The sequence below is a fragment of the Octopus bimaculoides genome, chromosome 14 (genome assembly GCF_046866305.1).
Source record: "Octopus bimaculoides isolate indiv1 chromosome 14, ASM4686630v1, whole genome shotgun sequence".
Lineage (NCBI taxonomy): Eukaryota > Metazoa > Mollusca > Cephalopoda > Octopoda > Octopodidae > Octopus > Octopus bimaculoides.
The window spans coordinates 13,392,810-13,417,184 of NC_142941.1; the positions used below are offsets into that span (position 1 = coordinate 13,392,810).

The window sequence follows — 24,375 nt, forward strand, 5'->3', positions numbered from 1 at the left end:
TACCTCCTTGTTCCACCACCACGTTACCCTGGGTTGGGAGGGGACCTTACACCACCCACAAATCTGGTCGGTGGCTTTCAACAGGTTGTCCCGCAGAAATCTCCAATTGTCTTCCACGTTGTATGATGCTATATCCCCTTCTATTTCGTTAAATGCTTCAAGTAACTTGTCTCTAAGTCTCTGTCCGTTTGCAGGGTCTTTAAGCTTCCACACCCTTCTTCTCCAAGCCTGTCTAATTCTGGGCACCCATTTTGCCTTGATCCCAAAGTCGCTAACTACTAATCTATGTTGTGGGGTACATTCTTCGCCAGGGTAGGTTTTGGCATTTATAAGCCGCATTATATATATATATATATATATATATATATATATGCATACATACATGTACATATACATATATAAATATATAATATATATGTTTATGTCTTACATTAATAAAAGATAAATGCATACATAAATTTGATTGATGGAAGTTAGCTGAATAATGTGCATGGCTGTTGCTTGTTAACGAGCACCAAAATAATGATGCCTTTTCTTTTTCTTTTTAGTCCAGCTGATGATAATCAGTTTTTACCACATTATTATTACATACATGTCTCTTCTCGGTTAAATGCACTACAGAATCATGACAATTACCATTGCATTCACGTATATTTCTCTTCGTGACACCAATTGAAAGACAACATTTATTACATGCTTCGTGGATATATATTCATGAAATGCACACTACAAACTCACACTTACACACACACACACACACACATGATGGACTTCCATAAAGTTTCTCTCTATCGTACTCTACTCACAAACTATTGGTCAAACGTGGAAGCATATGGTTGTGAAACACACCACATGACCACGCAGCTATACCTAATAAACTTCAAATAACCTCGTATTTTCTAGCACGTTATGTTTACTGATTCAATGATTAACAATTAATAATAATAGCGTTATTATCATTATTTTTAGAAATCAATAATTGTGGTAACCTAATAATGTTGTTGTTGTTGTTTTATTATTTATGATTTGGGAATGGGATGAGGAGTTGCCTTTCTTCCAGCACAAAGAATTGGTTAGGTACATTTTGGAATATGTCCCAACAAATATTCAAGGTTTACAAATGCTTTATGGAAACACTCTAAAAATATTTATATATCCCAGTCCCAATATTTTAGGAAACACATTTCTGTTCATATTTGTTTTTATATTTTTAACACACACACACACACACACACACACACACACACACACATAAGCTCAATGTTCTAACCACTGAGCTATGCCGAAGGGGATCTCTCTCTCTCTCTCTCTCTCTCTCTCTCTCTCTCTATATATATATATATATATATATATATATATTATAGGTGCAGGAGTGGCTGTGTGGTAAGTAGCTTGCTTACTAACCACATAGTTTCACATTCAGTCCCACCTTGGGCAAATGTCTTCTACTACAGCCTTGGGCCAATCAAAGCCTTGTGAGTGGATTTGGTAGACGGAAACTGAAAGAAGCTTATTATATATATATATATATATATATATATATATATATATATATATATATATATATATATATATATATATATATATATATATATATGTATATATATATATATATATATGTATATATATATATATATATGTGTATATATATATATATATATATGTATATATATATATATATATATATATATATATATATATATATATATATATGTGTATATATATATATATATATATATATATATATATATATATATATATGTATATGTATATGTATATGTATATATATATATATATATATATATATATATATATATATATATATATACATATATACATATATACATATATACATACATACATACATACATACATACATACATACATACATACATACATACATACATACATATATATATATATATATATATATATATATATATATATATATATATATATATATATATATATATATATATATATATATATATATTGAGATCCCCTTCGGCATAGCTCAGTGGTTAGAACATCGAGCTTACGATCACGAGGTTGTGAGTTCAAATCCCGGACCGAGCTGTATGTTGTGTTCTTGAGCAAGACACTTTATTTCACGTTGCTCCAGTTCACTCAGCTGTAGAAATGAGTTGCGACATCACAGGTGCCAAGCTGTATCAGTCCCTTCGCCTTTCCCTTGTGCCTGGGAGGGTAACTTTCTAGGTGCAATCCCATGGTCAGTCATGACCAAAGGGCGTCTCAGCGACCCCGTGTCAGTCTGTCTTGTGGCTGCATGCCTTTTTTTATTGTATATGTATGTTTTATTTTATCATGTTTGTTTTCATCATTGTCCGGTACATTCATTAGCTTATTCCCTGTGGCTTTTTGCCACTGGTGCCACCAAAAGTAAACAATATCAATGTTAAAGGTGTGAAATTGTAATGATCTTTTAGATGTTGACCGATGAGGAATAAGCTATGAATTTTCTGTTTGTGATGTTTTTCTAATATTTTTGTTTGTTGTGTTTTTGTTAAATTTTTAAAATATATATATATTTTTTAAATATATATATATTGCAACCCCCTCCTATCACTTCTTGATGTCCAGTGTTGGTTTGTTTACATCCCAATAACATGGTGGTTCAGCAAAAGACCAAGAGAATAAATAAATATCAAACTAGTAAAAAAACAAAACCAAAAAAAAAGTACTAAGGTTGACTTGTTTGACTAAAAACCCCTTGAAGGCAGTGTTCTAGCAAGGGCGCAGTCCAATGACTGAAACAAGCAACAGATAAAAAGAAGATAAAAAGTTATCAAACATCAAATTAATTTGACCGGAATCACCTCATATATATGTACATATATGAGGTGATATGGAATTTATGAGAATACAAAAAAAAAAAAAGGAGGAAAGCTTTTGTAATAGAACTGATTACTTAGTTCAAAAACAAGGTTATTATTTCAACAAGATTAAAGAGAAATGTTTATGTAACGAATGGCATGATCATTGATTTGAAATCAATTTTTATCATATGCATACATATATATATGCCAACATACATCCATACATACGTATACATAAATCCATATGTATGTGCATATGTGTGTGTATATATATATATATACATAATACATATGTATACATACATCCATATGTATGTATGAATATATGTGTGTGTATATATATATCATCATCATCATCCTCATTGTTTAATGTTTGCTCTCCATGCTGGCATGGGTTGGACGGTTTGACTGAGGACTGGCAAGCCAGAAGGCTGCACCAGGCTTCAATCTGATCTGGCAAAGTTTCTACAGCTGGATGCCTTTCCTAATGCCAGCCATTGGGAAATAATCAGCTAGCGCCCCTCTTGCAAATTTCAGGCCTTGTATCTATAGTAGAAAGAATTATTATTATCAATACTATCATTATTATTAGATTAAGGTGGCAAGCTGGTAAAATCATTAATGCACCGGGCAAAATGGTTAACAGCCTTTTGTCAAATTCCTCCAGGGTCAACTTTGCCTTTCATCCTTTCAGGGTTGATAAAATAAGTACCAATTAAATACTGGGGTCAACTAGTTCCTTAGCCCGACATTTCAGGCCTTGTGCCTATAGCAGAAAGGATTATTATTATTATTATTATTATTAAGGCAGCAAGTTGGCAGAATTGTCAGCACTCTGGGAAAAATACTTTGCAGCATTTTGTCTTTACGTTCTGGGTTCAAACTCCACTGAGATCCACTTTGCCTTTCATCCTTTTGGGATTGATAAAATAAGTACCATGCAGTGGGATTGAACCCAAGGCCATATTATTGAGAAACAAACTTCTTACCACACAGCCATGCTTACATTTACGTGTAAAATCATAGTTTTATGCTCATGAGCCAAATCTGACCCAGCTTCGATATATCATTTTTTAAACTGTATCACTTCATTTAATTTAGTAATGCATGCCTTTAAGAAAGATCTGATCATCACAGCTCCATGTTTTCCCTATTTCTGCTATAAATCAGAATATATGTGCATATTAGAAGAAATCAATAACCTCACCGATTGGCGAAGCAGCCAACAGGATGTTGTTGTTTGATTAATTGACAGCTCAACAATGCAGCTGATGAAAAATACTTCTCTTGCATGTTCGTCACACCGAATACACATACAATGAGGTTTCAGACGTGTCATTTAGTAAGTTGAAAAACATCAATAAACTGAGATTATCAAGTACTTAGAAGACGAAAACTCCCTCTAGGGATGTTTAAGATTTAAAACACAAGTTTTTCAAGAAAGGAAGGGAGATAACTACAGTAAAATCAGTTGATTGAATTTGGAGGTGATAATACAGAGACAGTTTTTATCTACCAAAATTTACTTTCAAGATATTTGTTAGCCCTGGACTATTGCAGAAGACATTTTTCCCAAGGTGTCACACAGGGTAGCCAGTAATTTGACTCCTGGTAATTTAACTCACAGTATTTTGACTCCAATAATTTGAACCCTGGTAATTTCACTGCCAGTCAATTTCACTCTTAGTAATTTCACACCTGGTATTAGAAAAAACTAAAACGTTGAATAAAGATAAATTAAAAGTTCGGTATAATGTAAAAATACTACAAAAAGCTTCAATAATGAGGATGGTTACGAGCTATTGTCCCTAAAAACTCCATCTTATTTTCAGGACTATGTCGCTCAATAATTATCTGCAACTGTTTGTTCATATTTTTATACTTTTTGTGGGGTCTCACAAATCTCACCTCAATCAAATTCAACCCTCTTCAGATGTGCCAAGTATTCTTCCCTTTTCAATGCAGTAATTAATTTCCATAGATTTGGATGTGTGCAAGTTAAAGAACTTTGTAGTGTGTTGTGATATCCCTCTAATAAATGGTTATTAGTGCGAGGTATATGCAATTCTGTTCTAAAGCAGACATTCCGACTATCAATGGGAAACGAAGGAGAAGATCTTCATTGTCTAATTCCTCTACCTCACACTCATCCTATGCATGATAATCCAAAGTAGGACACAAGTTCTTGCAGAAGATCATCATCATCTACAAGATCTTCAAATCCATCAATCACATCATTGAGAGGAAGAAGAGCCAGTGCTGAAAAACATCTGATTTTAATGCTAAACTCATTATCATAATGGTATTTTTCCTTAACCCTTTAGCATTTAAACCAGCCATATCCGGCCCAAATATTCTCCTTGTTTTATGTTCAAACTGGCCAGATCTGGCTTTGCACACTTATCCTACAATGTCATTCTAAGAATAAGCAATCACATCCTCAAAATTTCAATACTACAATGTCTTTGCATGATTAATTCAAAACAATTTGAATAAATAAGCATTACATCTGACAGAATAATCCGAATACTAAAGGGTTAAAGCCATTCACATACTTTTCTGTACACATTTCGAGACGGATGAAAAAGACAATATGAGATGGAAGCACTGGGAAACAGAAAAAAATGCTATTAATGTGGGCTTTTTCAATATCCATCATGACATTTTCAGGCCTCAGTCCTTGACGTAATTCATTTAGCTTATTAAAAAGGTGGGGGTAAGTTTCTTGATTCTTGTTTGGAAGTAATGGAAACGATCGTGGAACACAGAATGAACCCACTTGAATATGAAACATGTTGTTGTTGTTGTTGGCACTCTGTCGCTTACGACGTCGAGGGTTCTGGTTGATCCGATCAACGGAACAGCCTGCTCGTGAAATTAACGTGCAAGTGGCTGAGCACTCCACAGACACGTGTACTCTTAACGTAGTTCTCAGGGATATTCAGCATGACACAGTGTGACAAGGCTGACCCTTTGAATTACAGGCACAACAGAAACAGGAAATAAGAGTGAGAGAAAGTTGTGGTGGAAGAGTACAGCAGGGTTCGCCACCATCCCCTGCCGGAGCCTCGTGGAGCTTTAGGTGTTTTTGCTCAATAAACACTCACAATGCTTGGTCTGGGAATTGAAACCGCGAGTCCGCTGCCCTAACCACTGGGCCATTGTGCCTCCACATGAAACATGTACAACTGATAAAATACAGTTGGGGAGCATTTAAAAGTTCCTTCACCTACCCAGTGTTTTACATTAACTAAGTCATCAAGCCCTTTATCAGTTGCAAATGCAAGTAATCTGTCTACATCAGTTTCACTGCTAATAAACTGCAAGAAAAGTTTGCCACTATCAAGGAACTTGTGTCTATTGGATATCACATAACCAAATCAACTCTGAGGGATTGGAGGGACACTTATTTTGCTTGATGCCAGTTCCTTATATTGCGACTTGCACATGAAGAGGAGGGCATGTGAACTATTTTATTTTCATCAAGCTTTTCACAAGCTGTCACAATTAATGAACAAGAAGATTCCTCGGAAGTAGCTGCTTGTGCCATTGGGTCCGCTAAAGTTTTGTGAACTTTGGGTTTTAAAGCACACGAACTACGATGATGTTCACCAACATGGTATAATCTTCATTGCATGTCATGATGTGGACTTGAGCTTTACAGAACTTTAAAAAAATTTCTCTGTCGTCTGTTTCCACATTACTTTTTCATTTCTCTCCTGTTCTTTCTCCATTCCCCCCCTTCCACTTTGACTTCGGATACCACTTCTTCCCTGGATTAAAGAAATGATATTTCTTATTCCTACGTTTATTATAGTTCTTTCGTTCCTTCAGTCTGTTTTTTTTTCTTTCTCTTTATCTGAGTAATGTGCATTACTTTATCTGATTGCGTTTCCCAATTAAAAACTATTATATAAGTTTATTTTTCTATTTATTTCTTTCTGATTCCATTTTACCTACTTCTAACTTGATTTTGAAGTTTTTACCTTCCCTTTCTCTCAGTCTGTCTGTCTCTGCCTGTCTGCTTGTCTCTCATTCTCTCGTCTGATACTTCAGTTAAGTTCTCCCATTCAATTCTATACGTACAACTGACTTCCTCATTCCGCTTTTATTCCAATTTCATTTTTCTTTTACATCTCCATTCTCTCTAACTATTTTCTTACTCTTTCTCCTCTCTCTTACCCCGCCTTTACACTCTTACTCATTCTATAGTTAACTAATATCTTCCTTTTTGTCCTCACAGTCGCTAATTATGTCTCCTCCCTCACAGACGCATGTCTCTTTTCCCCGTCTCACTTCTTTAAACAATGTCTACTCTTTCCTCATAATAGCTACTGTATCTTGCTTTCCTTCCCTCACTGTTTCTATATCCTTCTCTAACACTATCTCTCTTTATTCCTTTTCTTTCCCATCTAATAACAGTAGCTACTACCTTACTTTCTTCTTATAGCAGCTCATAGCCTTTACACGCTCTCTTCTTACAGCTTCTCTTTCATGTTTTCCTCCTCCCACAGCCACTACTCCCCTTCTTACAGTATTACTCTCTTTCTTTCTCCCTACACAATAACAAAACACTCTCTTTTTACAGCTATTACTTTCTTTCTCTCTTCCCTCTCTACATAACAACCACACGCTCTTTATTTACAACTACACGCTCTCTGTTCTCCCACCACAGCCACTACTCGTCTTCTCACAGCTATTACTCTCTCTCTCTCTCTCTATCTTCGTTTTCTACACAACTACATACTTTCTCTTCTTACAGCTGTCACCCTATTTCTTTCTTTTTCTCTCCCTCTTTTCTCTCGCAATGTCATCACCCACTCTCTTCTTACAGTAGTTTCCTCTCGCTCTCTTTCCTTCACAAGAACTACTCACTCTCTTTTTTAGAGTAGTAACACTCTTTCTTTTTAATTCACCACAACAACGACTCGCACTTGTCTTACTTCTACTCTCACTCTCTCTCTTTCTATTCCCTCTCATAGCCATTAAACTCCTCTCCCTCTTGCTCTGACTGCCCTTCCTCCAACTCCGCTTACTTATATCAACAGCTCGGCCACCTCAAATGAACTCGACCATCCCACAGTTCCCACACTCCAGTCACGTGGTCTCCATCGCTGCCGTGTAATAAGCAAGCAGCAGCAACAACAGCGAGAAATGCTATGTCGATCCTCTTAGGTGTTTTCCTTCTTTGTCTCCTTTACGGAATCATCCGTTTGCTCAATTTTTGCAGCCCTTCTTTTTCACCACAGCTTTACTATGACCACAATTCACCATTCGTCCAAAATATCATACAATCATGTTCCCTTCTTCGACAACCGTAAGTACTAAAACCTATGGTTTTTACAATTTGCTTTGTTGTTGTTGTTATTTTTAATTTAATTTTAATTGCTATAAAAGGCATGGGACCAAATATTGGGACAGTGCTAGCGGGATTGTGTGGCATTCATGCATTCCCTATCCAAAGCGTTAAATGAAACAACAGAATTCTGTAGAATTGGGGACAGAAGCCAAACTGCGAACAAGCTTCGCTATTTGTTGTTGTTGTTGATGATATTTTTAAAAATTTAATTTTGATTCTGACAAAGACATAGAACCAAAAACATCGGGACACTGCTAATGTAATTATGTGACATTCATGCCCCCTTTTACCCATAAAATGTTAATAAAACGTGGAAGAAATCTCTAGAATCAGGGACAGAGACTAAATTGCGGACAAGGTCCGCAATAGTTTTTTTTCTTTCCGACCCTTTCGTCTGCAACACAACACAGTCCTATTTTTATGTATTGAACCGTTCAATGTATATTACTGGTATCGGCATATATTATTGAACATGGAAAGGGTGATAGATGAAATAAAATCAACTGCGATGGATATTAATTCTGAAATGAGAAAAATGAAATTAAAATACCATGTACGAAGCACTTATTTCATGCAACGATCACGTTCGGTCTTTTAGTTTATTTTTTGTTCACTTCACTGAATCCTTGTATTATTCTATCCCCTGCCTTTTATCTTGTTTGCCACTGGACTGCGGCCATGCTAGAACACGACGTTATAAGGGTTGTAGTCAAACAAATTGACCCCAGTACTTTTATATATATATATATATATATATATATATATAAAGTCTGGTACGTATTCTATCAGTTCTTTTGCCGAACTACCAAGTTACGGGGACATAAACAAACTAACACTGGCTGTCAAGCAGTGGTGGAAGACAAACAGACATTCATTCATTCATTCATTATACAACAGGCTTCTTTCAGTTTCTGTCTACTAAATCCACTCATAAGACTTTAGGCGGCCTGGGGCCTGTCAAAGGTACTAGGCAGTGAGACCGAACGTGGAACCATGTGGTTGAAAAGCAAACTTCTAACCACACAGCCTCACCTCTTGCTAATGTTGTTATTATTATTCTTTATTTTCGCATTCAGCTTCACGCTTTCAAAAAAGGAACCTAAAATATGAAGAAGAAGAAAAACGTGATTGTGTGGCTTTTATGCATTTCTCACTATAAATTAGTGATTGGAGGGAATCGAGGGAGGGAAACGGTTAGAGTTATATCAAAACAAACTACGAAGAACTTGCCGACGATGACAATGGATAACTGACAATCTGCGATTGCTTACCCAAATCTTGCCGGCTTCTATCTCTCTCTCTTTCTCTCTCTCTCTCTCTCTCTCTCTCTCTCTCTCTCTCTTCTCTCTCTCTCTCTCTCTCTCTTATTTTTCACGTTTCAGGGTGTTTTGTTATCTATGGATGTTATTGAACTTATTTTTGTCTTTGTTTAAAGTAGAATGAATCACGTTCTTCTATTTTAATGTTGTTTATTCATTTACTTTACTTTCCATTCTGCCTGGGGTGGTTTGATTGTCATTTGGATAGGAAGCTTTTATTGTTTATTCGTTATGGATTAGATGCTTCTCCAGTCCCGTGTACCTGCCGCCACTCGCGATAATATCTGTCTGTCTATATATCTGCCTATCTATATCTACCTACCTACCTATATCTATCTACCTATCTATCTGTATCTACCTATCTCTATCTACCTACATATCTATCTGTATATCTATATATCTATCTGTATATCTATCTATCCATCTATTTGTATATCTATCTGTATACACTCACACAAACACATTTTTTGTGTATATATAGAAAAATACATCTCTTCCTAGTATTCTTCCCTCATCACTCTATCTGTTAGTCACGCTCTTACCTCGTTACATTGACTCAATGAAATACTGAGGGATTTTTCTTAGTTCTTCAAAGAAGGCACTCTCGGTAGTATTGATGCCACAATAAAATTCACTGAATATTATCAATACAATTGTTAGTGATCGAGCAGAAAGAACATAAGATGGAGAGGACTCTTTTTAGGACCTGACAATCACTCTGATGCCAATGTCACACTGAAATGTACTCAGTACACTCTGGTTGTAGGAAAGGCATCCGGCATTGCTAAGCAAAACAATAATGAAAAGTGTGAGTAAGACCTGCTTCTACGACCAACCTAGAAGGGCAGTAATTGTGATTATGAACTGATACAGAATGTAGGGTCCTATCCTATGTATACCAGTTATCTATCTATCTATCTATCTATCTATCTATCTATATATATATAAATATAATTAAGGGATCAGCAAAATATTTTGCTGATCCCTTAATTATATTTATAAATATATGAACTTTTGAATAAGTTCTCCACCAATAATGGTGCTTTCATACCGATGGGCTTGGTAAAAATTATTAATTATTGATTTATTAATTAATAAATTGATAATCCTTTACCCTTTTAATTTGTATCTATCTATCTATCTATCTATATATATATATATATATATATATATATATATATATATATATATATATATATATAAAGAAGAGAGATGACAAGGGAATAAGTGATTCTGAATTTCATTAGCTTACATCTGTTTCTGCTATTAAGACGCAGTGGACTTGTAGTTGAGTGCCTGAATAACACCTTATAGCTTCATCAAAACTTCAAATACGAAGTGCAATTTATTTGGGTAAGAATTACATTTGTGCCTTTTTGAGAATGGCATTAACAATACTTTGTTCTGAAACATGCTTTTATTGAGTTCTTCACTAGGTTATTGGTCTCACAATGCCTAAGCAAAATATATACGTGTGTGTGTGTATGTGTGTGTATATATATATATATATATATATATATATATATATATATGTGAGGGGTTGGTTTTAAGGGTATTGCAAAAGGCCAGGTTGGAGGCCTAGCCTTCCAAGTCCTTTTGCAGGGTTTAGAAAAACTGAAGGATCATTGCAATAAGTGTGTGAATCCAAGAGGGGAATATGTTCAATAAAATCATAATAAATTGATCCTCTTGTATTTTCTTTTATATAAAGCTAAGAAATTTTCAGCGCCCCTCGTGTATGATGATGATATATATACATATATATATATAGGGACATGTGTGTGTGTGTATGTATATATATACCATCTATTTTTATTTGTTACTTACAGACCCCAGTTTTTTCTTTTTCTTTTAAGTTTGATTCTTTTTTTTATTAATCCCTTCTACACAATCCCCCCCCCACACACACACACATAATGGGCTCCGACAGAGTTTCTGTATGCTAAATTCACTTGCAAGGCATAGCTTGGCCTAGGGCTATAGTAGAAGATAATCGCCCAAAAGGTGTTGTGCAGTGGGACTGAACCTGAAATGGATGTGATTGCAAAGTGAGCTTCATGATTCAAAACTTGTTACAGGCAACAGGATAGCAACTAGCTGTATTTTACAGATTTAATGTCTTATCAAAGAATCTCTGCTTTTGCTAATTGATTAAGTCTTCTGAAATGAGATATTTTGATTCTGTAAATGCAGTTAGGTTATTTAGAATATTTCTTTGAGATTGAAAAGTTTTCAACAAATTTGATAATCTAATTAATTCATAACAATTAGTATAATTTCTCTTATGAAATATTGTCAGGTGATTACAGATAGAAAAATCGAACTGTATTTCATAGTAAGTGAACACAATGATACCTAGAACATATACTCTTTACTCTTTTACTTGTTTCAGTCATTTGACTGCGGCCATGCTGGAGCACCGCCTTTAGTCGAGCAAATCAACCCCAGGACTTATTCTTTGTAAGCTTAGTACTTATTCTATCGGTCTCTTTGCCGAACCGCTAAGTGACGGGGATGTAAACAGACCAGCATCGGTTGTCAAGCGATGTTGGGGGGACAGACACACAAACAACACACACATATATATATACATATACATATATACGATGGGCTTCTTTCAGTTTCCGTCTACCAAATCCACTCACAAGGCTTTGGTCGACCCGAGGCTATAGTGAGAAGACACTTACCCAAGGTGCCACGCAGCGGAACTGAACCCGGAACCATGTGGTTGGTAAGCAAGCTACTTACCACACAGCCACTCCTGCGCCTATACATACACACATACTTCTATAATTAATGATTTCAAATTTTTTGGCACAAGGCCAGCAATTTCAGGGGAAAGGGTAAGCTGCTTACATCAACTCCTATGCTTGACTGGTACTTATTAAATTGACTTTGGTGGAATTTGAGCTCAGAATGTAAAGACAGATGAAATGCCACTAAGCATTTTCCCCCAATATGCTAATGCTTCTGCTAGCTCACCACTTTATACATATTAGTATAACTAATATCACCATTTAACATCTGTTTTCAACGGTGGCATGAGATAGATGGATTTACAGGAACTGGCAAAGCAGAGGACTACACCAAGCTATACTGTCTGTTTTAGCATGGTTTCTATGGGTGAACACCCTTCCTAATGCCACCCACTTTACAAAGTGTTCTTGGTGCATTTTATGTTGCATAGGCAGCACTGCTACAACAACTGCCAACATCATCACCATCATTGTTTAACCCTTTTGTTACCTTGTTTACTTTGAGATGCTCTGTTTCTTTCAGTTATCTTAAATATAACAAAGAATTTAGTAAAATAACTTAGTTATCATTAAGCTAGTGTTAGGAACATAAATTGTGTCTAAAGTTTGGTGGAAGATTTCAATTCAAAAGTTATGAAAACAAGACATTTGTACTACAGAGCTAGAGCTGGTTTCAGCCAGGTTGGTAACGAAAGGGTTAACACCCATTTTCCATGCTGGTGTGGGTTAGATGGTTTGACAGGCACTGGCATGCTAGGGACTAGGGGGCTGCAACAAGTTCTACAGTTTGCTTTGGCATGATTTCTATGGATGGACGCCCTTCCTAATGCCAACTGCTTAACAGAGTGTGCCAAATGGTTTTTACATAACACCAGCATAATTATATAGTTAAATGAAAAAATATTCAGAAAATAGATGCCTAATTAAAATCAATAATAGATTATTGTAAATTAGAAAATTGTATAAAAGAAATCTATGAGTGATGCCTTTGCAAATCTGCCTTTTAAACATATGCAAACATTTAAGTTATTTATATACATGTATATTTGTGCAAAATTTCTGTATACTTTGTTATACACGTACAGCTGCTCATTTTTATACAGATGCTTGTATGCATGCACTCATATACATCACTTGGCGCAAAGCCACCTCCTTTCGTGTATTACTCTCCTCTGGTGCCACGCAAGCTGCACCCAGTGCACACTGTGTAAAGTAGTTGTTACTAGGAAGGGCATCCAGCCATAGAAACCTTGCCAAAGCAGATGGTAGGGCTTGGCATAGTCCTCTGGCTTGCCAGTTCCTGTCGAACAGTCCAACCCTTGCCAGTGTGGAATGCACAGGCGACGAGCTGGCAGAAAACGGTAGCATGCCAGGCGAAATGCTTAGTAGTATTTCGTCTGTCTTTACGTTCTGAGTTCAAATTCTGCCGAGGTCAACTTTACCTTTCATCCTTTCGGGGTCGATAAATCAAGTACCAGTTGCGTACTGGGGTCAATCTAATTGACTGCCCCCACCTCCCCCAAAATTTTGGGCTTTGTACCTAGAGTAGAAAAGAGTATGGAATGCAGACGTTAATGGGTGATGATACATAAGTATACATACCTGCATGACATCTATACATGCACACTCATGTTTACACATGTACACTCATGCATGCACATGTGTGCGTGTGTGTATCTACGCATGTAATTATACCTTCATACAGAAATCTTCGTGCATTTAAATGTATGTATACAAATATCTATGCATCCTTGAACTGTAGTGCTAAGAAGGGCTCTGAATGTTACTTGGAGAGCTCATTTAACCAATGAGCAACTTTATCGAGGTCTGCCCAAAGTGATTGAGAAGATTCAGCAGAGAAGACTGAGAATCGCTAGTCATTGAGTCAGACACCCAGAAGAACCTGTGAGTCAACTGGTCTTATGGCAGTCAATTGAAATAGGAATCAACAGAAGAAGAAAACGTTCAACAACCTCTGTCAGCAACTTGCTTCAGGAATGGCAAACAGTGGAATGGCAAACAGTGGAATGGCAAATGTTGATGAATTAAGAACGTGCATGGGGGACCATGATGGATGGCATGTGCATGTGAAATCATTGAAGTGTCCAAGAGGATGGCCAAATCAAACACACTAAAATGAAATCAGAATTTCTATTCAAGATTGAATCCTAAGCAAAAAAAAAAAAAAAAAATCTCCATTGCTCTCATCACATAAATTTCAAGGCATTTTATTACTTTTATGCTTGGATGTTGCTAAAAGCTTTCATTGGATGTTTTTATGCTTCAGGCCAGGATATATTACCAAAAGGACTATATGATATTTCTAGTTGCATTTTAACATGAATGAATGTGTGTGTGATATTGAAACTTAAATTTATTGGCTTCTAAACCTGCAAACATTTTTTACAAGTGATGGGCTGTTACTTGTATGCTTATATACCAGATCATTGATTAAGCATTTCTTGTCTCAAGGGCAATTATTCCTATAAGTTCAGTTTCAATTTGCATTAAAGCTACTGTCAACATAATTCGTACTATCATTATTATTATTATTACAAGGTGTTACTTTAGCTCCATTTGAAGTTGTAATGTTTTGAACAAGGTTAAGAGTAATAAGTTAGAGTAATAAAATGTATGTAATGAATACATATGTTGGATTGACGTTTTGTCCATTTTTCCATGCTAGCAGGTGTCATACAAATAAATTATTGAAGAACTGTTTACTTTTGCTAAGCCACGTTGTCTCAAGTAAAGGATCTCTTTACACCTTTTCAAAGGCATGAAGCAGGTGGATGATTTGTTGATAGAAGTGACAACAACACACTGCTTTTAGCTCACAACTAATGAGTGGATTTGGCAGATGGAAACTGAAAGAAGCCTATTGTGTACATATATGCATATGTAAGCATGTACCCAGACTTTGTGGACACCCTGTATATTGCAGGTGGTGGCACGTAAAAGTACCCACTACACTCTCTGAGTGGTTGGCGTTAGGGAGGGCATCCAGCTGTAGAAACTCTGCCAAATCAGATTGGAGCCTGGTGTAGCCATCCGGTTCACCAGTCCTCAGTCACATCGTCCAACCCATGCTAGCATGGAAAGCGGACGTTAAACGACGACGATGATGATGATGATAATATATTTATCTTTTACATGTTTCAGTCATTAGAATACGGCCATGCTGCGGCACCACTTTAAAGAATTTTTAGATGAATTTTTAAAGCCTGGTACTTATACTATCAGTCTGTTTTACCAAACTGCTCAGTTACAGGGATGTAAACACACCAACACTGGTTGTCAAGCAGTAGTGGTGGACAAACACACACATATATGTGTGTACAATGGGCTTCTTTCAGTTTCCGTCTACCAAATCTACGTGCAAGGCTTTGGTTGCCCCGAGGCTATAGTAAAAGTTACTTGCCCAAGGTGCTACACAGTGGGACTGAACCCTGAACAGTGTGGTAGGGAAGCAAGCTTCTTACCACACACTTATGCCTGCACGTATGTATTTGAGTGTTGTGCCATAGAGACACATCTATTAAAAGACCCCCTTTGGTCATGAATAAACCTGGGATTGCACCTGCAAAGTTACCCTCTGAGGCACAAGTCCAGGCAAGGTTGTTTATGGAAGACCAGCAGTTGCCCATGCATACCAGCCTCCCTTCTCCATGCCACCGATGTTACCCAGTCCTTTTTTCTTTAATCCTTTCTTTATACTTGTACATTATATAATCCTTAAGCTTAATTTCAATAGCCATCCCCTAGTTTATGAAAAAAAAAACAAAATCCTTGTATAGAACTGCGCACTTCAGTTCCAGTGACATAGTGTTTAGGTGTTGTGCGCATGCTCACATGTCCAAGATAGGAAGCTGCATGCTAGGGAGAGAGAGCACTGTGGTTCGTGCAGTGCCAATCCTGGTGTGCTGGTGAAAGGTAGTATTTCTTTTTGACTCCATGTGTGTTGTGCTTAAAAGTGTGTTTATATTCTTGAATGTGATAAAGTGTAGAATTAGATTATTATTCTGCTTCCAGCTAGTGTTGCTGCCAGGATTTGAAAAAAATATGGCAGATTTCACCCACCCTTATTTTGTGACTCAGGTCAATAAAATACATACCAGTTGAACACTGGGGTTGATGTAACTGACTCATCCCCTCCCCTGAAATTGCTGCCCTTGTGGCAAAATTTGAAACCATTATTATTATTATTATTATTATTATTATTATTAAGGTGGTGAGCTGGCAGAATCGTTAATATGCCAGACAAAATGCCTGGCAGCATTTTGTCTTTCTTTATGTTCCAAGTTCAAATACAGCCAAAGTCGTCTTAGCCTTACCTCCCATCCTGTCAGGGTCAATGAATTAAGTTCCAGTTGAACGCTAGGTTTGTTATAATCAACAAACTCTACCTCCTCCAAAATCTGAGCCCTTGTGCTGCTAACAGAAAGGATTATTATTATTATTAAGTATAGGCATAGGAGTGGCTGTGTGGTAAGTAGCTTGCTTACCAACCACATGGTTCCGGGTTCAGTTCCACTGCGTGGCACCTTGGGCAAGTGTCTTCCACTATAGCCTCGGGCCGACCAAAGCCTTGTGAGTGGATTTGGTAGAGGGAAACTGAAAGAAGCCCGTCGTATATATGTGTGTGTTTGTCCCCCCAACATCGCTTGACAACACAACCGATGCTGGTGTGTTTACGTCCCCGTAACTTAACGGTTTGGCAAAAGAGACCAATAGAATAAGTACTAGGCTTACAAAGAATAAGTCCTGGGGTCGATTTGCTCGACTGAAGGCGGTGCTCCAGCATGGCCACAGTCAAATGACTGAAACAAGTAAAAGAGTAAGGAGACAAGCTGGCAGACTCATTAGCATGATGGATGAAATGCTTAGCAGTATTTTACCTGGCACGACTTTACCTTTCATCCTTTTGGGGTTGATAAATTAAGTACCAGTAAAACACTGGGTCGATGTAATTGGCTAGTCCCCTCCTCCCAAATTTCAGGCCTTGTGCCTTTAGTAGAAAGAATTATTATTATTAAGAAGACGAGCTGGCAGAATCGTTAGCACGCTCAACAACGTTCTGAGTTCAAATTCCACCAAGGTTGATTTTTACCTTTCATCTTTTTGGAGGTTGATGAATTAAGTACCAGTGAAACACTGGGGTTAATGTAATCAACTAGTCCCCTTCCCAGAAAATTCCAGGCCTTGTGCTTTAGAAGAAAGGATTATTGTTGTTATTATCAAGATGGCTAGCTAGCAAAATCGTTTGTACACTGGGCAAAATGCTGAGTGGCATTTCCTCTCGTTTTATGTTCTGAGTTCAAATGCCACCTAGGTTAACCTTGCCTTTCATCCTCTCAGGGTCAATAAAATAAGTGCTGAGCATTGGGGGTCATAACCGATTAGCCCGCTTCCCCTAATTTCAAGCCTTGTGCCTATATAACAGAGGATTAATAACAGAGATGAGTCAATCTTGTATTAGCTGTACTGAGAATTCCCCCAGTATCTGTGAAGCCATTTAAAGGTGGCATAGCAAGTTCCATTCGCTGATTCTTCTTCACACAGCTGTTACCATGAGAACATCCCTCACCTTCTCTCAGTAACATCAGTGCTATTTATGGAATAATTTTTCTGACAGTCTGACGGAACAACGTTCTGTTAAAATCGTAGGTGGCATTTGCACATGCACAAATACATTCTCAGCCACACCCACACATGTTCATCCACATGCACGTGATCGCATACGTTTGTGTATTCTAACTCCCACATGCACACACAAACGCACACGCACGCAGAACTATAGTCTTATGTGTCTATGTATCTACATATATTGCTCACTCAAGGGATGTATTTCAAAATAAATATGGTATGTATATATATGTTACGTATGCATATATGAACACATACATTATATAAATGCACAAATCTTACTGTGTCTAAAACAGGAAGGATAAACTAACAAATTACCCCATTGTCTTTCTCTCATACATATATATATATATATATATATATATATATATATATATATATATATATATATATATATATATATATATATATGTGTGTGTGTGTATATGTATATATATATGTGTGTGTGTGTATATGTATATATATATGTGTGTGTGTGTATATGTATATATATATGTGTGTGTGTGTATATGTATATATATATGTGTGTGTGTGTATATGTATATATATATGTGTGTGTGTGTATATGTATATATATATGTGTGTGTGTATATGTATATATATGTGTGTGTGTGTATATGTATATATATATGTGTGTGTGTGTATATGTATATATATATGTGTGTGTGTGTGTATATGTATATATATATGTGTGTGTGTGTGTATATGTATATATATATGTGTGTGTGTGTATATGTATATATATATGTGTGTGTGTGTATATGTATATATATGTGTGTGTGTGTATATGTATATATATATGTGTGTGTGTGTATATGTATATATATATGTGTGTGTGTGTATATGTATATATATATGTGTGTGTGTGTATATGTATATATATATGTGTGTGTGTATATGTATATATATGTGTGTGTGTGTATATGTATATATATGTGTGTGTGTGTATATGTATATATATGTGTGTGTGTGTATATGTATATATATGTGTGTGTGTGTATATGTATATATATGTGTGTGTGTGTATATGTATATATATATGTGTGTGTGTATATGTATATATATATGTATGTGTGTATATATATATATACGCACACATACATGTGTGTATATATATGTCTGTGTATGTGCTTGTGCCTCTCTCCCAAAGAGTGAGAGAGGGAATATACACACACACACACACACACACACACATCTATATATATCAGTGTTCCATAAAACAACCTTGCCTGGACTTTTGCCTCAGAGGGTAATTTTCCACTTGCAATTCCATGGTCATTCATGACTGATAGGGGTCTTTACCCTTTAAGTTACAGGGGCATAAACAAACCAACACCAGTTGTTAAGCAGTGAGATGACACACACATACACACTCACACACATACACGTGCACATTCATATGCGCACACACTCATATGCGTGCACACACTCACATGCATACACATATACATATACACACACACACATACTCACCGAGTACGGTATATATATTTATGCATTATTTGTTTAATCATAAAATAACATTTTAGGTTTTGGTTAATTAAAGTTTACAAGTTCATCATCATCATCGTTTAACGTCCGCTTTCCATGCTAGCATAGGTTGGACGATTTGACTGAGGACTGGTGAACCAGATGGCTGCACCAGGCTCCACCAGGCTCCAATCTGATCTGGCAGAGTTTCTACAGCTGGATGCCCTTCCTAACGCCAACCACTCCGAGAGTGTAGTGGGTGCTTTTACGTGCCACCGGCATGAAGGCCAGTCAGCGGGTACTGGCAACGGCCACGCTTGAAATGGTGTATTTTACGTGCCACCTGCACAGGGACCAGTCCAGCCGTACTTGCAATGAACTCGCTCGAATGTCTTTACATGTGCCACTGGCACAAGTGCCAGGAAGGCGACGTTGGTAACAGCCACGCTCAAATGGTGCTATTATGTTTAAAAAGTAGGTGTCATACCTTATATGTATGTATACACACACACACACACACACACACACACACGCACACGCACACGCACACATATACATGCACACGCACACATGAGCTTCCACACAGTATACATCTACCAAATTCACTCACAATGCATTGGTTGACTCAGGGCTATAAGAAAAGACACTTGCCCAAAGTACTGTGCTGTGGGACTGAATCTGAAACCACATGGATACAAAGTGATCTTAACCACACAGCCATGCCTGCACGGAAAAGAAAACCAGCCTTGTGCATCCTAATTCATTGCAATTCAGTCGACATGAAATCTGCATGCTAAGTTGCATGTTTCTACTGCATTCTTATATTGGATATTTTATCAGAGTAGGGCTCTCTACATCCATGTCTCCATCTCTTCTTCCTTCCATGTTATCCCATTATTACAGGACCCATGGGAAACGGATTAAATGATGATGATGAGAGACTTAACCACCTTATTCCACTATCATCATCATCATCATCATTTAATGTCTACTTTTCCACAAAATTTGTCGAGGCAGATTTTTTCCTACAACCAGATGCCTTTCCTGTTGCCAACATTCATCTGTTTTCAAGCTTGGTAATTCCTCATGGCCAGACGTTTTTCATGAAAGACTGGAAATGAACAACAATGATGCTTGTTTACAACTATCACGTAATGCCTAGACAAGAGTACATATGCACACACACACACACATATGACAGGCTTTTTTCAGTTTCCATTTTTCATATCTACTCGTGGGCTTTGGTGAAATTTGGGGCTATAGCAGAAAGCACTTGCCCAAGGTACTGTGCAGTGGGACTGAACCCAAAACCACCCAGCCATAGCTGCATCTAGTATATCATTAACTAACAGCTGTAATTCTTAGTTCCTGAGAGTATAAATGATATTGCTACCTCAATCACCATTCATCTATTACCTCTTTCCACCACTTGTAATGACCTGTGTTTTTTCTTATGTTGTTTTTTCTACTGAGTCATGGCTAAAGGACTGTATGTATTGATTGGAATTCCAGTTGTAGGCCAGCCAATTATTTTCTTCTATCCACTTACTCTCTTCATTGTTACAACCAATCAAAAGCTTTTGTCTAACCACTGCTATGAGAGGGAGTCCATTGATTCTTATCCAGTTTAATCTGTCCTACAGTGAACTGGACTAGACATTAGAGAAATTTGATTCTACTTTTATCTTTTTAGAACATTGAAACCTCAAATTTTGATTGGCTCCATGTGAGTGAAATAGAAAAATCTCTTAAGCACCTGGTTTTATTTTAAAAAATTGGTACTCTTGTACTTGGACCCAGGTGCACAGTAGATTTATTATTACATGCATTCCAACCACAACCATCTCATATTATTCATCTAAATCTTTATTATCCAATATGTCTTAGTTATTTTGAAGGGAGATGTGGCAGTTATCTCTAACATGTCCAATGACTTCGTTGAGGTTCTCACTGGCTTTTCTAAGGTTTGATGCTTATCATGGGGGAAAAATTGATAGTTCCGTAGATAGGCGCAGGAGTGGCTGTGTGGTAAGTAGCTTGCTTACCAACCACATGGTTCCGGGTTCAGTCCCACTGTGTGGCACCTTGGGCAAGTGTCTTCTACTATCTCTTCGGGCCGACCAAAGCCTTGTGAGTGGATTTGGTAGACGGAAACTAAAAGAAACCCGTTGTATATTTGTATATATATATATATATATATATATATATATATACATATATATATATATATAGATATATGTTCGTGTTTGTGTGTCTGTGTTTGTCCCCCCACCATCGCTTGACAACTGGTGCTGGTGTGTTTACGTCCCCGTAACTTAGCAGTTCAGCAAAAAGAGACCGATAGAATAAGTACTAGGCTTACAAAGAATAAGTTCTGGGGTCAATTTTCTCGACTAAAGGTGGTGCTCCAGCATGGCCACAGTCAAATGACTGAAACAAGTAAAAGAGTAAAATAGGACACAATTCTATCTTGATTAGCTATGAAGTTTCTGTGTCATTTCTATGTGGTCTCTCAGCCAGAGAAATATCAGCCAAACCCCCCTCACATCATAACCTGTCCGTCTTTAAAGAAAGACAGACATAATGGGTGATGTCATCCTGAATGCAGCATGTTTGATTTTCAGGAGAAATGCCAGCAGCTTCTGATCTCTCAGAGTCTAAATAACAACGAAAGAGAACATGCAGGCACGGCTGTGTGATAAAAAGTTTGTTCCCCAGCCACATGGTTTCAGGTTCAGTCTGACTGTATGGCACCTTGAGCAAGTGTCTTCTACTATAGTGCCAAGCTGGCCAAAGCCTTTTGAGTGAATTTGGCTGACAGAAACTGAAAAAAGCCCATTGTGTGTGTGTGTGTGTGCGTGTGTGTGTGTGCGTGCGTGCGTGCGTGCGTGCGTGCGTGCGTGCGTGCGTGCGTGTGTGTGTGTGTGTGTGTGTGTGTGTGTGTGTGTGTGTGTGTGTGTGACCCCCTCCTATTTGACAACTGGTGATGGTTTGTTTACACTTCTGTAACTTTGCAGTTTGGGGAAAAATACTAATAGAATAAGTTGCTGACTTAAAAAAATACTGGGGTCGATTTGTTTGATTAAAACCCTTCAAGGTGGTGCTCCAGCATGGCCACAGTCAAATGACTGAAACAAGATAATATCTCTACTTGTTTTTTTTTTTTGTTCCCCCCCCCCTCCTATATCTTTGTAAAGGATATTTAAAGGTGTAAAGGTATATTTTAATCAGATATCAATACTGGGACAATTTCTTCCAGATCAATACAAGTTGGAATATACAGAATATTTGTTTTGAAAATATAATGTCTATTTTTTTTTTTTTTTTTGTCACGCACGTCACACCAGGTAAATGAGACTTGTGACCACAGACGTTGTTCAGCAAAATCATTAACATTTTTTTTTTTTTAATGTCAAGGTTATTGTAAGTAAACACCAGGAGACTTTTTATTCTGCTCTCAAGAAATTAAGAAGAACGACCAATTTAAATTTTCAGATGAAAAAGTTCTTTTGTATGGTATCACATGCGTCACCTATTTCTTAACCTCTTCAAGAAATTCAGCATACATTCCAAGTGAAACATTTTACTGTGGAAAAAGAATCAGTACAATTTTTGTAAATTTTCAACATTTTCCAGCTTAATAATTCACTTTCGTAATTTGGGTCTCTGTCACATACGTCACGCGAGAATATATTTCCCGTCGATTAACGATGACGACAAGGTCGTTACCAACATTCTGTAAATAACAACGATTTACTATTCCTCGTATTGGCACAAGACTTCACATGTCTTTTACGGGTGGGGAAAAGGTGTGACAATGTCTGCTACTTACTGTATCGACTCAGGAGAAAAATAAAAACTAAAGTTAATTATAACAGGTTGGCAGAGTTTTGAATTACCCCCATGGGAAAGGAAAAGGTTACAGAAGGGAGAGGGGTAAAATGTTAAAAAAAATAATCGAAATTTTTGAAATAAAAAAAAAAAGACATTTCATTGAACAGTAATTTCCTTTATACGAAACACGAGAACACAAAATTTTAATGAAGGAGGGGTAAAAGTTATCGGCATACTATACGTGTGCACTCATTTTGTTGCCTCATAACTTCATGAAAAATAGATAACCCTAACCTAAGCCTTTCAGTTGGTTTAGATTCCGATTATATCTAAACTTAATAAAAATAAATAAATTGGTGGTCGCGCCATGCCCGTCACTCAGGGCAGGGGTTTTCAAACTGTGGTCTGCGGACCACAGGGGGTCCGCAAGGACAAGACAGGGGGTCCGTGGACAGCAAATACTTTTTATGGGCAATTTGATTTTATATATGTTTTTTAATCAAAATCTTTTAATTGACAATAAACCTATTTGTTAAATACTGTTAAATAAATAAATGTAAAAATATATGTTATTTTAAGCAAATATTTATGTATAAATTTCATAAGCGTTTATAAGGGGGGGGGGGGTCCCTAAGGTAAAGCCTGAAATATAAAGGGGTCCGCAAGTCAAAAAGTTTGAAAACCCCTGACTTAGAGGATGCACTGGACGGCACAGCCCCCCCCCCTCACTATTTGTGGTGCACCCTCAGATTTACTTCACTTTAGCATTACTACAAATTTGTGTCCACGCAGAATATTCTTAAGCACCCCCAGGCACCATAGTTTGGCGACTGGCCTGGGTCCCGGACACATACTGACACAGTCTTAGCGGCATTTCGTCTGAGACGAAATTCTGCTAAGCATTTTGTCTGGGGTAACGGTTCTGTCTGCTCACACCACCTTTCTGTTATAGTTTAAAAGTTTTGAGAATGCATAATTTATTATAACAGAATTAGACAGCTGGTGCAAAATAAAATACGGCGCAAAAAGATGGAAGGCAGTGTTAAATGTGAAAGCAGACTACACAACCAGATGGAAATCTTTTCATTTGAGAATGTTACAATGGCAATTCAGGACAATAATCAATGGAAATGAGTGCAATTTACAAAAGTAAA

The 24,375-nt window shown here is 37.0% G+C and overlaps 1 protein-coding gene across 1 annotated transcript in view; it reads left to right on the forward strand.

The window, feature by feature from the left end:
* The first annotated feature begins 7,882 nt into the window (after nt 1–7,882).
* LOC106881896 (monoacylglycerol lipase ABHD2) overlaps nt 7,883–24,375 on the forward strand; it is a 75,675-nt gene continuing 59,182 nt past the window's right edge. The window contains exon 1 of the mRNA XM_089362353.1: nt 7,883–8,154. Within this exon, the coding sequence (XP_089218479.1) occupies nt 7,997–8,154 (158 nt within the window). The 5' untranslated portion in view covers nt 7,883–7,996. The remainder of the gene's footprint in view (nt 8,155–24,375) is intronic.